This window comes from Ambystoma mexicanum, chromosome 7p (genome assembly GCF_040938575.1).
Source record: "Ambystoma mexicanum isolate Mex_15411 chromosome 7p, UKY_AmexF1_1, whole genome shotgun sequence".
NCBI lineage: Eukaryota > Metazoa > Chordata > Amphibia > Caudata > Ambystomatidae > Ambystoma > Ambystoma mexicanum.
The window spans coordinates 533,201,087-533,219,495 of record NC_090939.1 but is presented as its reverse complement, the minus strand read 5'-3'; the positions used below and the strand labels follow the sequence as shown (position 1 = coordinate 533,219,495).

Here is an 18,409-nt window from a genome sequence, read left to right as displayed (position 1 = left end):
AGTGGGTGGAGAGGCTAGCTTCCTAGACCCTACCCCTCTCCACTTGTCATTGGCCACTTCATCCTCTTCCCCTTGATTGGGGGAATGAAATGAAGTGTCATCATGATGAGGTCTGTTTATGATACAGAGAACCCACCCCTGTCAACTTTACACACAATCTGTATTTGACCTAAAGACATATTTGCACAGGTACACAGGTGTTTAAAATTACATGCACCCATCACATATCACATGAGGTATCCCCTGTTCCAACTCTGCTCTTCCTGGGGGCTTGCGTTCAAAAATGACAATATTTTGTGCTTTTTAGTGGTTTTGCAATGTCGGATTTTTCTCCAGATTTGTACACATGTACACGGCCTGTCCATACATACTCCAGTAAATTACCATGTCCCTAGCTTAAACACAGAGTCTGTAGTATACATACATAGCAGGGTTTTGCCCCAGAACATCACACAAATTGGAGTTTGGGCTTGAATTGAAGGTACATTTTTTAAATGAAGGCTCTCAAAGTTATACATTCCTGTCATTTGATTACAAAGAGTTATCAGTGTTTCTGTAAAATATATATTTTGCTTTCAATTCAGTTCTCAGAGTGTTGGAGTCCGCCTCCAAGACTTGGGTGGGTCAGTCACATGTGTCTTCTGGCAGGCAGGCCTTTGTTGATAGGAAACAGTCAAAATCAACATATTCTGTTCAATTGCAAGAGCCTATTGTGTGGTCTCCAGGAGGCTCCCAGCCAGTCTGCCTTCTATCAATCAAGAGGTCATGTGAGATTCTAACTCCTGGTGTGAATCTCTGGAGGTGAGAGGGTTTCCCAGGCTTCAGGCCTCCGGGAACGGCAGGTGGCTAATTTTTAATTGAAATGCAGCCTTTGAAGTCAGCTGAGTCAAATCCCTTTGTCAGCAACTGCACTCAGTTCTCCTGTCAGAGTTTAGACCGCTAGCGCCGCCTTGAGGATTTTGTTGGTACTGCATCCATTTTTGGGATCTTTCTTGGATTAATGCATTCCAAACAGGAATGGTTCTTACATGGTAGTAAATAATCCTTGCTTAACATTGTTTTGATGGGGCTCCTTACAGTAAAATGGTTATGTGGAACCCCACAAAAGATTTGAATCTTTAAAGTGGTCCGATGAGCCACGATTTCAGCAACTTTTTGACATCAGTAACAGTGGATTTTGTTAACAAAGATGTTTCTTTACACTGGTGGTTGGCAAGTTAGGTAACCATTTTGGTGTGCGCACAAACTGCATGGTTCTCCTGGATTCTGTTGCACATGTGGGCTTTTTGGCCATCTTGGATTTTCTAAGCCCACAGCACCAAATGTTGCAGCATGATAGCTCAAACGTGGGTCAGGACACCCAACAAATCCCCCCACGTGACTGCCCTTTGAATTTGAGTCGATGGGGAGTCGGGTGCACAAGGGTTTTGACCCACGCACTGGTCTGTCCGCATAATCTTCTTCCCATTCTGCAAGTGGCACAGTTCAGCATCTTTTCCTCCATCCGGTACTGATCGATCAGTTCTCCTCGCCGGTCCTGATGAGAATATTGGGCGGTACACTGGGCCCCTTGCGTCTCTGCTCCCGGTCTCCGGATCGTCCTCCCTGGCCAGTCTCAAGGTTTTCTTTCTCCTAGGACGACAAAGGAAGAGCGGCAATACCTATTCATAGACATTCTTCCCCCACCATTGATATAGTGGGGTGGCATATAAATTTATAGTCAAAACATGTGAACATGCACATTTCTTTTTGCATTCTAAAACGAAAACACTCACATTGTGAAACTCAGAATTTGATAGGCGATATGTAGGATATTTTAAGTTAGAACTGAAATAATCTGAGAAAGTACCCTCTAGGATTCCAGAGGATTCCTCCAGTTGTTGCAGAGTGTGCCTGGGATGGCAACACTTCAACTGGTTTATGTGGACCCACTTGTCTTCCCCCTCTGCCAAACCGCCTTTGGGGATGCGGATCTTGTAGGCCACAGGGGAGATTTTGTCTATAATCTCAAAGGGTCCCTTCCATGTAGGCAAAAATTTTCGCTGTTTGGCCTGGTTCCTTTGGAAATTGTATAGATAGACCCGGTCCCCCACCTGATATTCCTTCCTGGAAGTCTTCAGGTCATAGTGGGTCTTCATGCTATCAGCTGATCTTTCTAGATTCCGCTGAGCATAAGCAAAAGCATGCTGAAGGTGTTTCCTTAAATTCTCCACATACTCATGAGTTGTGGAGGCATTTATCAGTGTCTGCTCTTGGGTCCTGTAGAGCAAATGCTGAGGAAGCACCATCTTGCGCCCAGTCATCAACTCAAATGGTGACATTTTGGTTGCAGATGAAGGGGTAGATCTGATAGCCATTAGGACTAGAGGTAATCGGATATCCCAACTTGGCCCAGAATCTGCCACAAACTTCTTTAATATGCTCACGATGGTTCGGTTGTATCTCTCCACTGCTCCAGAAGAAGCTGGCGGTAAGCAATATGCAACTTCCTTTTGACCCCCAGTATCTCCCACATCTTTGTCATTACTTCACTGGTGAAGTGGCTACCCCTGTCTGACTCAATCCTTTGAGGTAGACCGAAACGGGAAAAGATGTGGTTAATCATCAGGGCAGCTGCAGTTTCTGCCTTGCAATTTGGGGCTGGGAGACATTCCACCCACTTGGTAAACAAGCATGTCACAGTCAACATGTACTTATTCCCCCTAGCAGAGCGAATCACGGGGCCTACAAAGTCGATTTGTAAATCTGACCATGGCAGTGTCATCCCCCTCTTTTGGAGGGGTGCACGGTGTGTGAGGGATGTTGGCTGAAATTGTGCACACACAAGACAACCCTTCAAGTATTGGTTGAGGTCCTGGCCCATGTGTGGCCAGTATGCAACCTCTCTTAAGATTTCCAGTGTTGTGTGAAACCCCCGATGACCGGCGGTGGACGCATCATGGGCGTGACTTAACATCAGGCTTCGGAATGAGGTAAGAACCACCCACTGATCGTGGCCAGCTTTGGATTTCCTTACCAACAAACCGTCTTGGATCCGGAACATTTTTGGACATTTCATCAACACTCTAAGGTCCTCTTTCCCAATGTAATCGGTATCCGCCAGGGGAAAGTTCTCAGGGTCCTCAAGGTGCTGGTAAAATTTACCAATTATTGGATCCCCCTTCTGAGTGGTAATCAAATCAGCATCAGGGGTCTCCTTACTCCATTGTGCAATTGAAAGGTCATTGTGAGCATTTGTCTGGGACCTAGTGATAGCAGTGACCTGGATTTCCCCCAACAGGGACTCTATTTTGATTAGATCCCCTTGGATGGCCCCGGTTTTGGCCAGCTGATCAGCTAAGTCATTTCCAGTTTTGTCTGGTCCCTCTACTTTGGAATGACCCTTGATCTTTTTCCAATAGATGGTCATCTCATTCGAGGTGACCAGATCATCAATGTTTTGGATCAACTTCCCATGTTTCAATGGTTTGTTATTAGCACATAACATGCCTCTGGTTTTCCAATTAACCAGGTGCTCCACGAACCCGTTCCGTACATAATCCGAATCTGTGATTATGACCAGTTCGTGGAGTTGATGCTGGACAGCAGTGAGGATGGCCTGATGCACAGCCTCAATTCTGCCACCTGACTACTTCGGGGACCAATTTTGTATCCAGCGGAGGGTTCTGGGAACTCCTTCACCCATGCATTCCCTACGCCAGCCACCAGTTCTTTCTCCCCGTCGTTGTCAACATGGTACGAGCATCCATCTACATAGACAGTGGACATTCCCTCACACTTGTCCTCTTCAAAGACTTTGTGTGGGGAATTAAGGTATGCCTCCGTGTTGTCCTTGATTTTTAGACTTTCGTCCTCGAGACAGTTTTCTCTGGCACAATCATGCAAGTCAGCCAGACCTTGCGCGAGGGGACTCTTCTTGTTTTGGCCATATCTGACCTCCACAGGAAAGCCTTGCATTGATAGAATCCAAGAAGTAATTCGGGAATTACTCACATTTCCGGCCCGGATTCTGTCGCTTTGGAGATATTGCAGAGGCTGGTGTGGAGTCTCCACTATGATGTGTTCCCCATGGATAAACGGGCGGTAATTCTTCAATGCCCACACCGTTGCCAGGAGTGCCTTCTCACAATCGTTAAATTTTTCCTCCACAGAGGATAAAGTTTTGCTCGCATAGGAGATTACTTTATTGACCTTGTCATGCTTTTGGTATAATACTGCCGTCAAGCACGTATTAGAGAACCCCGTCTCCAGGAAGAACTCCTTGTTTCTGACAGGGTAAGCTAGGCAGGGCGCTTGTGAGAGGCTACTTTTGAGTTGTCTTACTGCCTCGGCTTGTTCTGGACCCCATTCCCACTTGACCCCCCCTTCAGGAGATGAATCAGGGGTCTGGTGATTTCTGCGTAGCCCTCAATGAACTTTCTGCTGTAATTAGTCAGTCCAAGGAGGCTCCTTAGTTCCCGCAGAGTTGTGGGGTCTTTCAGTTTTTGGAGTGCTTCCACCTTCTTTTCCTGGGGACAGAGACCCTGAGGAGTAATCTCATGCCCCAAGAAATTAACACGGGTTCTACACCACTGTGCTTTCTGAAAGGAAAGTTTTGCTCCGGCGGCCCTCAACTGGGTCAGAACATAACGGATCTCCGCTATGTGTTCCTCCACAGATGAACTTTTGATGAGGACATCATCTACATAGGCCAGGTTACCCCTTGCACCCAGGTCGGGCATGGCCTTGTGTAGGAAAATGTTGAATTCATTGCCGGAGTTGAGGTATCCGAAGGGAGTCCGGGTCCATGTGTATTGCTGGCCCCCAAAGGTAAAAGCCAGCTTGTATTGGTCCTCCCTACTGACCGGCACGGTCCAGTATCCATTGGTCAGGTCTATTGCAGTGAATACCTGTGACCCCTGAATCTGGGCCAGCCCTTGGTCAATGTAGGGAAGAGGCCATCGGGAAGTATGGACCCGTTTGTTGAGCTCCCTGAGGTCGGCGCAGAGTCTCCACTGGCCGTTTGGCTTCAATATTCCCAGCACCGGATTATTGAAGGTGCTGTGAACTGGACGGATTATTCCCCGGGACTCAAGGTTCTTAATTATTTCAGTAAGGGACTCCATGGATGCGAGAGGCAAACGATATTGTTTCACAAACACTGGAGTCATGCCAGGGTCCGTGGGGATTGTTGTTGTGTGGATGTCGGTGCGGCCACAGTCATATGAGTCTACTGCAAAGAGATCTTGGAAATCCAAGAAAACTTGTTTCAACTTTTGCTTTTGTTCCAGAGTCACACAGGCATCAGCTAGGTTGACTCTCTCTTCCACCATCTGCCTGAAGCCTGGAAAGACTTCTGGTTTGGCTATCTCAGCGGCCTCCTCCAGCTGGGTGGAGAAGTCCCTGGTCAGAGTGCTGATTTGGACTGGAGGCTTCAGGTGGGAAAGGCAGCCCTCATGGACCTGGAAAATCACCTCATCCCTCCTGAAGTCACAAGTCACATCTTCCTTACCATAAGGGCAAGAAGTGTACACCAGGAAGTTCCCCCCATGCCTGGTAAAAATCCTGTCTGGTGTTGTATTGTCCTCACTGTCACTGTCAAAACAGTCCTTGGGGATTGGTCCTAACAGTTCATTACCTAAATCAATGGAAAAATGTTGGTCATCAACCGCCATTCCAATAATGGTGCCTGCAGCTAGAGTAATACTCTTTAAGTCGCTGTTATCCACCTCTATTAGAATGGTGTCATGTTCTATGTTGACTAATGGAGTTGGGTTTACCCCCAACCCTTGCTGTTGGAGAGAAGCGTTTAGATGTATGTAAGCATCAGGGTTTTTCAAATGTTGTCCTCTTTTAGCTTTCACTTCCAGGGAGAATTGTCGGGTCCTTTCTGGGATGGTGACTTCCTCTTTGATCTGAATTTCAACTGCATAAGGTAGCAATTGAGCTGACCTAAATGCTTTTTCTGGATCATCAAAGCCCATGGGATTATCCGCTAATCGGGACCAAGCTTTGAGGTTTATTAGGTCCAAACTAATGGCAAAGTGATTGAGAATGTCACTGCCTAAGTAAAAAGCAGCAGTGACGTCTCGCACGACCCAACAATTGTGGACTATGCTCTTGTTGCCAATGGAGATTTTGAGCATACACCTGCTTGGCAGGAGATGTTTGGAATTGGGTGCTTCCAGGTCCATTTCCCATTTGTCTATCAGTTTGAATGTGGGAATGGCTGGATCTTTTGGGAGTTGGCGGAACATGGCTTCGCTGATGAAGCTCTTACCGTTGTTCACACACACTCGAGCGAGAACAGAGTCCTTCCCATCATTTAACTGAACAGGGATGAACAACTGCTCTCCAATTTGCTGAATATCAGCCAGGCTCTGAGCTGATTTCACATCTTTCTGGACTATAGGAGTGGGAGTTTCTGTTTATGGATTAGTAAAGAATTTCATGGTGTTTCCTTCCAGTGTGGAATACCACCTTAAACTGGAAGGGAGGTTGATTTTCAGAAATAGAGAGGACCCCCATCACCAGTCTGTTGTCCTACTGCTATTACTGTCACGTCTGGAATTTGGTTGTTCTGGAAGTGGAATTCTACTTGGTCAGATTTTTGTTCAACCATGTGGCATGTGCCGTTTAAACTAACATGGTTGACACTCTGTTTTAATTTTATGGGTCGGCTAGTCTGGGTCCAGAGGACCTTGTTTACGCAATCTATTAGGGGTGACAACCTTCTCAGGAGGTCATTCCCTAGTAAACAAGGGGTGCCCTCTGGAGTCACAACTATGACCGGGTGTTTCAACTTGTGTCGCCCAATTTTAATGTCCAAATCTGCCGTCCCCTCGACGGGAATTTGCTTCCCGTCAAAGTTCTGGAGTTGTCCAGGAAGTGAGGTGAGAGGAATTTGGTAATTCCCTCCCCTTCCTGCATTCAGTTCATCAAAGGCCCTTCTGGACAGAAGGGTAGCTTGAGATCCCCTGTCCACCAGCGCTGAAATCGAACCCTGCCCCTTTACTTGTACCGGGGCATAATATCTTCCCTCCTTCTCCTCAAGGGGGCACAGATAATGCACATTTCTGGACAACTGGTGGGCTAACTTTCTGGTTTTGGACATTGCAAGAGAAGACATTTGGGCAGAATTCTGTGGAGAGCCTTGGGAATCTGAAAGAAAAAGTTGGCAACTGGAGATCAGAGCCATTGTGGGTTCCCCGGGTTCCGGTTCTGGGCCGCCCCCCCCTTTTTGGAGGCAGTCATCAGGATGGGTTTGAACCAGGGGATTTTGGTATTGTGGGTTCTGGGATGAGATGATGGGCGGCGGTAGCTCAGTCTCCATATCTCCCCAGTCTGAATTGGCATCCCTTGGGACCCATTTTTCCTTGGGAGGAGTTCCCCCATCTCTGAAGGAGAAGGTCCTTTCCCCAGGATCCTCTGAGGATCCCTCTCCCTCAAATTGGAAGACCTGTACCTCCTCCACAAAGTGGGTCTGTTTGGGTCCTTTGTTTCTCCTACCCCCCCTCTGCTCCTTGGGAGGCAGGCTTTCAGGGGCAGGAGATTTTGTTTCCGGTTCCTGGTTTTCCAGGGGCTGTTTACAAGTTGGGAAGGAAGCTTCCTCCAAGGGTTTACACCCCCCTTCCCCTTGTGCCTCCTCCCTGGGAACCGGTGTGTTATCGGGGTGCTGCCCCTGTCATTGTTCTGGAGTACCAGGTCCAGAGTTTGGGGCATTCTGCGGTGGCACGCTCATCTGAGGGTTCTGTTGAGCCCTCAGTATGTGACCCAGATCCCGTGCCATATTTTGGACCTGGCGCTCTAACTGGGAAAACCGCTCAGGCTGATACGGGGCTCTATTTTCTCCCCTGGGCTGATCCCGGGAAGGGTAGCTATCCCTTCTCTGGTAGTACCCTTGGTTGGGAAGATTTTGGTACCCCTCCACCCTTGGCCTCCCCTCTCCCGGATTAGGTTGTCTGGGCTCAGGGAATTGGGGAAAGAAGGATGGATGATTGTGGGGCTGGAAATTGGGTGGATACCTGGGGAAAAAGTTCTGCCCAGGATTTGGAGAATTTCTGCCCTCCAGTGGGAAGTTAGGAGGGAAGTTCCCTGGGTTAGGTGCTTGGCTGGATCCCCCCCCTTGGGCTGGAGGAGTCCACACATAACCCAGGATGGGTCGATTTCCCATGTATCGGGGACTTACATAATCAGGAGAGCGAGGGACCCCATTTGTAGGGCTGCCTCCTTGGCTCCCTGTCTGTGACTGGGCCGAGGACCTCCTGGGCCTAGCATTATTAGGTGCAGGTAGGTTTTTAGGCCCCCCCATCTCCAAATCCAAAACGGGGGCAACCTTTACCTCTGCCACCTTGGCAGCAGCAGGGGTGCTGTTGGTTTTGGGGTTTTTAGGCTGTTTTTTGTTTTCCACCGGTTTCTGCACCTCGTAGATGCGGGTGGCTTGTTCAATGACCCATTCTAAAGATCTTTTCTCATGAAAATCTCTCACAAGCTGGGTCATTATGTATTTGGGCAAGGCATGGAAAAAAGTATTAACAAATTCTCAGCTGTCTGTGCGCACCCTTCTGGTGGTCTGCGCAAAGGCACGTTTCAGTTCTTGCACGAATTCTTGTGGGGCCTGATCCTCCCCACATTGCAAATTGTAGGCTGCCTTGCGAGCCTCTTGAGGATTTCTGTGGACAGAAAAATGTTTCAAGATGGCCGCCTTATAGGTGGACCATCTTAAATGATTTTGGTCCTCCAGCCCCGCAAAGAAACTGGAGTATTCTGGTGAGAATGTCCATTTGACGTACTGGATGCAGCTACTGCTGTCCTTCAAATGGAAAGTCTCCATCATTTGCTCATAGAGCTCCAAGTGTTCCCATACGGAATACTTGGCGTTCTTATGATAAGGCGTGATAACACTCCTTATTGCCTTTATTTGCTTCAATGGGTCCTTAAGCAAGGCCCTTTTTGCCTTATTGGCCTTTTTGGTTCGGGTAACCCTGGTCCATTCATCCTCTGACTCAGAGGCACTGCTCCCAGAGGTTCCTGTCTGATCTTCCAGGTTTTCCCGGATTCTGCGAGCCTGGGAATGGCTGGCAGAATGTGGGGACCTGGTCTCCTGTGTCCTGTACCGTTCAGAGGAGTCTTCAGATTCCTCTTTGCTGCCAGGATTTGATGGGTACCCCCCCACTGACCTAACTGGTCAGAGGTTTTCAGGATGCCCTTAATGGGCCTACTCTCCTGGGGTTCCCCACTTAATTGCACTGTGCTTGGGTGCCCATACCCGGATGCCCGCCCATCCATTCCTGGGAGGTACTGGCCTATGAGCCCCATGCTTCTGGCTGGATAGTAATCTGCCATCCCTGTGGCCCGGTGCTCATGTGTGACAGGGGACATGGGGGTGGCAGAGTCCAGGGACTGAGAGAGATAAAGGCCTCTGGTACTAGGGCTCCTGAGGTTATGCTCAGGAGTTTCCCTTTCCCAGCGAACCTCATCTCTATCCGCCCCTGCTCCCTGTTGCAATGCAAGAGCCTGCGCCTTCAGTTCCTCAGTTAAGGCCTTACTAGACTCTATCAGTCTCTCCTGCATCGCTACCTGTTGTTGGAGAATATCATTGTGCTGGCAGAGAGCCTCGTTTTCTCTCTGTGCCTCCTGATTGGTCCTGGAGTACTGGGCCAGTCTCTGCTGCAGGAGGGTTACCTCCTGAGCTGTGTCCCTATTGGCCTGCTCCTTTCTTGCTAGAGCATCCTCCACCCTCCTGGTGTGCTCTAACAAGTTCTGGTGTTCTTTTTGGAGGTCACCCAGTCCCTGGTGGGCCAGGTGATTTTCTTCCATTTTTCTTTTTAAGTGGCAGACTTCCTGGCCTAAGGTGTCCCATTCCTGACTAAGAGTCTGCATCTGTACCGTCAGGTCGTCCCTTTGCCTTTGGAAGGCACCAGCTTTCTGGCGCTCCTGATCAAACTCTGCCTGGCTATCCAGGTCTTTCAGAATCAGTTTATTGCTCTCTGCCTTCTCCCTATCTAGGTGGCTTTGCAGGGTTACTACCTGCTCAGCACATACCCTATTGAAGTCTAACTGTTGCTCCAGCTTTTTCTGGCTCTGCAGGAGGGAGTCCAAACCTTCTTGGTACTCCTTCTGCAAGGCCAGAAATCTGGTATCCTGGTCAGCCTTTTCCTGTTGCAGGATGTCCATATCCTTCTTTATTTTAATGATGTGCTGTCTACTCTAATTTTCTGACTCCTGGCTCCCCTGCAGCCTCTGCTCAGAAGAGTCCAGATCAGATTGGGCCTTCTGTAATGGCAGCAGTTGCCTACTCGCCAGATCGTGGCCTTCAGCACATTTGTCCTGCATGGCTCCCATATGTAAATATAAATATGCCGCTACCCTGGCAATCTTGTTGTGCTCATCCTTGGCCTTAGAGGACATATATAGTTCACTCAGGGCCACATGTAAGGGACCCTGGTCTCTCCATATATCTGACCCTGTTTCCGTGATCTGGGGTGCGATTGCTTGCAACCAGACCGTCTGGTCCTGATGAGTCCACTCACCTCTCACAAATAGCTTATGTAAGAAGTGCTCTCTGGCTATTTTCATATCTACCAAGGTCGTCATTCTGGAATTTGAGTTCCTTCCTGACTTACAGAAGTTTGTATTTTATTTTTGCAAAACAGACTTTTTCCTTAGAGCGTTCCTTTGAGGAGTGCTTTACAGCGTAACACAGCGTGGTGATCCGACCGGATATGTGTATCTGGTCAGCTGGCACACTGTATTAATCTGCACAAGTGATAGATCTAATCTGGAATCCCCGGCTACGAGCCCCCAATTTGTAAGAGGAGTCAATTCAACATGACAGCTAAGTCAATGCCTAGTCTGGGATACTGAATGGAAACCCTTATTGATATATCTTTATGTCCAGTTCATGCGTTCTGGATGACTACCCCTATATAACACCCCTCTTTTGGAATCCCCCTGACCCCACTGAGCCAAGAAGTAGTTCTGTTTTGCAAGTTAAAAGGTTTATTTGAGAATTTAAACAATATATATATATATATCACACTTTATAATAAATTAATAATTGAATATCACACTTAATCTGATATGATAAAGATTAACAACGGAGAATCTGGCACTAGCCCACTTCTTTATAATCACTAAGGAGTTGACATGAAATGGATAAGGTAGCACACTGGTAAATAGGGACAGAAGAATAATGTGGTAGAGAATGCTTTATAGGGTTCAAGGAAATGCAAGGTTGAATGAATGAAATGCAGTATAGAAGATAAACTGATATGGTTTCACAAAAGACAAGGTAATCACTTTCCCTTTGTGGCAATTCACCCCCCCTATACAATGTAAGGAGATGGAAGGAAGAGCACACAGTTCAGGTATCCAATCACAATGTAATACAGAGTTCCAGTTTCCCAGCAAGCTTAGAGGAGAATAGATATGAGTTTTACACAGGCTCAAAATGCTTTAAAATGTGAGCAATATATTGGAAAATGTGCTAAAATGATTTTAATTCCCTCTGGAGGTTCAGGTTGAGGATTAGTTGGTTTAAATTTGTTCAGGCTTACTTTAGCAATGTTCTAGGAATGATTGGCAGGTTAAACGAATTTTTGGCAAATGAAAGCAAGGAAGCTGCTGTTTTCACACGTGGAGAAATTTGCAAATCGCAGTAAAATTCGTTTTTCGCGATTGCGGCAAAAGTGTAGGGAATAGGAATGCGGTTCGTTGAAAAGCCAAGATTCCCAGCTTTCAGAGGAAAGTTACTGCAAGTCTCTAAGACAAACGGTCACGGAGATATGAGCGATATGGTAAAGGTCGTTTTTCAGATTTGAAATTTTAAAAGTTCAAAGTGACAAGTTACAGCTAGCAACTAGAAATGACAGGTGACAGCTTTGCAAATGACAGGTGACAGTTAGGAGACAGTTCTGGTTAGATTAAAATAGATTGAATTATATTATTTTAACTAAGAGATTGGTTCTGCACAGTTCTGCTAGGTACTCACAATATATTTTAAAATAGGCCTCGCCACGGACGGTTTCTGCGCACAGCGTCGGGGTCAGCTCTATTCTGCTGGTCTGGGTCTCTGGTTCTGATCAGGTCTGTGGGTCCGGATACAGCGGCCTCCGGTTCAGCTGGTCTCTCTCTGGATACAACACTGCTCTCTGGCAAATGGCAAGAGTTCTTGCAAAGAATTCAAACGGTCTCTGAAGGTGGCTAGATTGAAGTCTCTATGTTGGCTCTCTGGAGGTTGATGGAGGTAAAGTATGGATTTTCCCGGCAGAGCGTCCCGCAGCAGATGGAATAGCATGTCCCTATCTGTCCTGACTGTCTGCTTTTATGTGTTTTGAAAGTGGGTGGAGAGGCTAGCTTCCTAGAACCTACCCCTCTCCACTTGTCATTGGTCACTTCATCCTCTTCCCCTTGATTGGGGGAATGAAATGAAGTGTCATCATGATGAGGTCTGTTTATGATACAGAGAACCCACCCCTGTCAACTTTACACACAATCTGTATTTGACCTAAAGACATATTTGCACAGGTACACAGTTGTTTAAAATTACATGCACCCATCACATATCACATGAGCTATCCCCTGTTCCAACTCTGCTCTTCCTGGGGGCTTGCGTTCAAAAATGGCAATATTTTGTGCTTTTTAGTGGTTTTGCAATGTCGGATTTTTCTCCAGATTTGTACACATGTACATGGCCTGTCCATACATACTCCAGTAAATTACCATGTCCCTAGCTTAAACACAGAGTCTGTAGTATACATAAATAGCAGGGTTTTGCCCCAGAACATCACACAAATTGGAGTTTGGGCTTGAATTGAAGGTACATTTTTTAAATGAAGGTTCTCAAAGTTATACATTCCTGTCATTTGATTACAAAGAGTTATCAGTGTTTTCTGTAAAATATATATTTTGCTTTCAACTCAGTTCTCAGAGTGTTGGAGTCCGCCTCCAAGTCTTGGGTGGGTCAGTCACATGTGTCTTCTGGCAGGCAGGCCTTTGTTGACAGGAAACAGTCAAAATCAACATATCCTATTCAATTGCAAGAGCCTATTGTGTGGTCTCCAGGAGGCTCCCAGCCAGTCTGCCTTCTATCAATCAAGAGGTCATGTGAGATTCTAACTCCTGGTGTGAATCTCTGGAGGTGAGAGGGTTTCCCAGGCTTCAGGCCTCTGGGAACAGCAGGTGGCTAATTTTTAATTAAAATGCAGCCTTTGAAGTCAGCTGAGTCAAATCCCTTTGTCAGCAACTGCACTCAGTTCTCCTGTCAGAGTTTAGACCGCTAGCGCCGCCTTGAGGATTTTGTTGGTACTGCATCCATTTTTGGGATCTTTCTTGGATTAATGCATTCCAAACAGGAATGGTTCTTACATGGTAGTAAATAATCCTTGCTTAACATTGTTTTGATGGGGCTCCTTACAGTAAAATGGTTATGTGGAACCCCACAAAAGGGTTGAATCTTTAAAGTGGTCCGATGAGCCACGATTTCAGTAACTTTTTGACATCAGTAACAGAGGATTTTGTTAACAAAGATCTTTCTTTACACTGGTGGTTGGCAAGTTAGGTAACCATTTTGGTGTGCGCACAAACTGCGTGGTTCTCCTGGATTCTGGCGCACATGTGGGCTTTTTGGCCATCTTGGATTTTCTAAGCCCACAGCACCAAATGTTGCAGCATGATAGCTCAAACGTGGGTCAGGACACCCAACAGGGGCAGCATTTAAAATATGCACCACTGTTACAAAAACGACATAACTCTGAAGATGTTTTCCTGATGGCTCATAATGCTGTGAATATAAGCCATACCTGAGGCAGGGTATGGTGGCCAACATCTCTCAGAGTTATCCCAGCAGCATTAAATTGATATCACACATGTGTCAGCCATGTGAACCCAGTTCAGCTATTGGATGGCTATGTGGTTTCCCACAGACATGCTGGACCTTGCCCTACTGACAGGAATAGAGCCTGGCAGGGTACCTCTCTTTGTCCCTTTGTAAAGGCAGCTAACAGCCTTCTCCCTGGGACAGCCACTGCAGAGGGTGCTAACACGCCTAAACTACCCCCTTCTGTTTCAGATCTTCCAGAGCGACAGGGGACCACTCTGGTGGTGATAGTGCACGGTACAAATATCCTTTAACATTGACATTAACATTAACATTAAAGTGAATACATTTCAATAGCAGGGACTGAACCCGTAAACATGGCTAGCTTTAGTCAAATCACCTATGGCCTTTGACCTTTAAAAGAAGGAGTCCCTGACCACTTCTTTAAAAATCTTGAGAATAATCTTGAAGCATCTTGGGATCATCACTTGAAAAGATTTTGCTGGACCCTGCTGAGAAAGCAGTCCTCTCTAAAGTCCTCCAGTTGTGAGGTTAATGCAGGTGTTAATAGGAAGAAACCACCTGTGTCCTAGCCATCCCTAAGGGCCAATGGGGATCTTCTTCTGGAACAGGAACAAACTCTCTGCCAGCCACAGCGGTAGTAGGACCTCGCTGTGTTGGAGGACCCCTGCAGTTGTGTGCAAGCCTCCCACATGTTTGGCAACGTGAGAACAAGGAACCATCTTGTTGCTTTGTCGCTGAAATGGGACTCACAGAAACATAAGAAGTGACCTGCTGCTGGACCAAGACAGCCTCTCTGCCAGCCACAGTGGTGTCTGGGACCTCACCGTGTTTAAAGACTCCTGCAGTTGTGTGCCAGCCTCCCCCGTATTTGGGAGAACAGGAAAAGGTCTCAACTTGTTCCTGAGTCCCTGCATTGGGACTCACAGCACTCTGAGAGCCATTACAGCTGGGATCCTAGCAGTTTTCAATGTTGAACCACTTGAAGCATGTATCAAGATCTGTTCAACACATTTGAACCAGCGGGACCTGCTGTTACTGCCTTTTGCTCTTTCCCAGTCTTCGGAAGTGCCATGCAGTCTGGTCTGGTGCTTCTGAACCACAAAGAACTGCAAAGAAGGCACTATTGACTGCTAATTGCCCCATGGTCCATGCTAATTGCCCTGTGGTCCGTTTCTGAGTCCTAGAGACTGGTTAGTTCACTTTGAACCCATTTTGCTCACAGTACATATACTTTTCAAGAACATTGCTGCATTTGCTTGTCTTTCACTCCTGATTCATTACTCAGAGTTCTGTGCTTATTATCTTTTCTTATTCTGTGTTGTAGTTAGATGTTATTGTACATGGTGTGTTTAATTAAAGTGGATAAATATCTTTTATAGAATCTTGATTGGACATTCTATTATTTTGGACTGTAATACTTCATTGTATGGGTTGCTAGTGAGTCGCATTCACACCCCTCTTCAGAGTACAGCCTTCCCTCAGCCCACATTACCACAAAAGCTGAAAGAGGTATATCCCTTGACTGTGCCCATGTTACTTTACGATTTTGATGGCTCTTGGTTTGCAGAAGTGTGAGGGCTCAGTGGGCATTTTAGCCTCTGCTCATCCTTGTACTGCCGCCGGGCAAAAGTCAATTCGTCACACATACTTTCTGTATTTCAGTGTAAGGTGGAAGTTAAGAGGTCCTTGAATTCTCTATTTTTTTTAATTAACATTATTTTTCTCATCTCATTCCTCAGCGGTGAAAGTGGTTCTGGGAAGACCGAATCATGCAAGCATATAGTAAAACACCTTGCATGCAGATCCCGATCCAGCAAATTTGACTGCAAAATGAAACATGTAAGTAAATAAAGTTATTTCCTTGCAATTTTGTTTTCTGATTCGCCGAAAAAATGTACAGAAAAGCAATGGCACTAATACATGCAAATTGGATGTGGTCTCCAGCCTAGAACTTGAAGGAAGAACCCATCTCTGGTTATTTAGCAAAGCTATTGTATATCCCATGTGTAGTAATCATAGTCGCTGCAAACAATTATGTATGATTCGAGGTTAAAGGCAAAGAAAAAAAAATCATAGAATGAATCCATGGAATTCTGTAAGAGCTTCTTCGTTTGTTACAGCTTCATTCCACTAGATGGCGCATGGATGCAAGAATCAACAAAAAACAAGCGACGCAAACGAATTTTGTGCCCATCACGGTGTCCCGTCATATAAAAGTATCATAATGTGTTTACTCTCCTGTTTAATTAGATTATTATTTTTTTTTGTGTTGTTTACATTGTAAAGAAATGTGGTGAGCAATAATGACGAAACAACAAAACTGACCAGAGTCATGCCATACCACAATTTTACATTTGACACCTGGGCTGTTGGGTCCATTTCACTGTGGTCAGTTTGATAGCATTAATACTAATTAACTTTTTATATAGCGCTTTATATGGGACATATCTGCATACATTACTATTATTACCCAATCAAAATTGGTACTCATTTATTGACATTGGAAGGATGAAAGGCTGAGGTGGCATTGCCTGGATTTGAACTTGCGACCTGCAGATCAAGCACAGATCAGAGCAACAAGTGTTTTAACCACTGAGCCATCTTACCATCTTATCATAGCACTGCTAAACTACTGTGTGTAAGGGTATCATTTATACGGGGTGGACCACTAAATGGAGATATACATGTGACGTGTAAAGATTGTGTAGGTGCCTTTCCCCGGCTTACTACGTGTGAGAGAAAATAAAATAACCACCCCTGTCGGGAAAGGAGGAACTGAGACCTGGCTGCAAAAGTTCAAAAGATGGTTTATTTCACCAGCTAGGAAATCACCCAAAAAAACCCTACCTAACATTTACATCATACTCGTATATATATCAATTAAAGTAACTCTAACAAAAAGTGCTAAATGGACCCGATTAGCCAGGCAGTGTGGTGCTGTAGGTGTGGGTGGGATCCCTTCCTTCTGGTTGGCTGAGTGGCTGACGAGATGGCGGACGTCAAATATCTTGTGCTCCACGCAGGTCACTAAGCTAATATGTTGCATTCGAAAAAACACTAAATAACAAATTATCTAAAACATTTTATGCTACTTTTCATATTTCTACACAAGTTACACATAATAATTATTGTCAGTACAATTGGGTCATTTGTGGCTTTAATTAGAGGCCTTGACCTTTATTGTGCATGTAAAAAGAATCAAGCTGTGTTTCACATATCTCCTAAACTTCAAACCTATTAGTATGAGAAAAACATATATTTTAGTAAAATGCTTAAGGTTAGTAGTGGGTGTGTTGGGTGGGTTTCGCAACACAGGCGAGGGTCTGGCACTTGAAAGAAATACCTTACAGGGAGCGCAGGGTCAAGATGGCAATAAATTGTTCTAAATGGGGGTTGGTGGCTTGCACGTTTATGGGGGCGAACGAGCAGAAAGTGCTTAGCTCATCCTGGTTCACATGCTGGATCTCATGCTAGCAGTGATCTCAGAGGAAGAAAACTGTATCATATTGGTTGTTGCAACTTTCTCTGGCTTCTGCGTGAGAATGGGAGCGCAGAGCTTTCCTTCGCAGGGGGAGTGCAAGGGTGGGGGCCAGCTAGCTGCCTGCGCGCCTTGTGTGTGTGTCTCTGTCCTTGGCTGCAGCGGTGGAAGGGGAGCTGAGCATTGCTGTACTATCGCAGTGAGGCCTGTTTACCCAAGATGGAGTCGAAAGGGGGCACAAAAGATGGATGCCCTGTGTCCTGCTCAGTAGTCCCATCTATGTAGCAGTCAACCGTGGTTAACTTTACATAAGGGCAAGGGGCAATCCCACTACCGGAGGCACGTGGTCCAAGCCTCGTACTGAGGAGTGTACGGCGCGAGGGGGCCTGGGGACCCCTCACTCCCATAAATTCCCCCCTTTCATTACATCTAAAGTAATGAATTACTTATCTCGTTCTTTCTGTTCTCCCTTCGGTAGCGCTCAGCTTCAGCCACAGCCTCATCCCAAGCGGGTGTACCCTTTATTGGCATCCATGCTTTGCACACACTTCTTAAGCTGTTACCTCTTCTTGCGTATTCTTCTGGGGTGACCATTAAGTATATCACACCATCCCCATCTAAATCTATCCAAACCTTGTTATACCACATCAAGTTCTTTGGTTCTTTAATGGTAGTGTGATATAGACTATCGACCACGTCCCCATACTGCCTATAGATGGCAGTCATTCTATACTGCGGTGTGGTGTATTCTCCAGTTTGTACTTGGGCATCTATCATGGTAGCCACTGTTGTTTGTCGGCCCACTGTTACCATCATCATCATCGCTGAATTAGGCCTATTATTTTCACAGCATCTTAGTCCCAGTTGGCACACACAGAGTATCTTTGCTACTATGTTCACCCATGATGGTATTCAGCAGAACAGATTTTCGAACCACGTGTTGTTGTCTGCTCCACTTTCCTTTCTCATTCTTTCTCCTAAATTATGCACTGCTGTTATCACGTGTGACAGTGTCCCGTTATCAGCATCTGAAGTTGGTACGAATGTGCAACACGCCCCCCCAATTTTTTTGCAAACACCGCCGTCCATCACCGTGATAAGATCTAAGA

At 46.1% G+C, this 18,409-nt stretch overlaps 1 protein-coding gene across 3 annotated transcripts in view; it reads left to right on the top strand.

Annotated features, from left to right (window-relative positions):
- The window catches only part of MYO16 (myosin XVI), a 3,167,675-nt gene that overhangs the window by 1,413,736 nt on the left and 1,735,530 nt on the right, over positions 1-18,409 (top strand). For all 3 annotated transcript variants that reach the window (XM_069636567.1, XM_069636564.1, XM_069636566.1), the window contains exon 14: positions 15,562-15,661. In XM_069636567.1, coding sequence (XP_069492668.1) covers positions 15,562-15,661 — 100 coding nt within the window. The remainder of the gene's footprint in view (positions 1-15,561; positions 15,662-18,409) is intronic.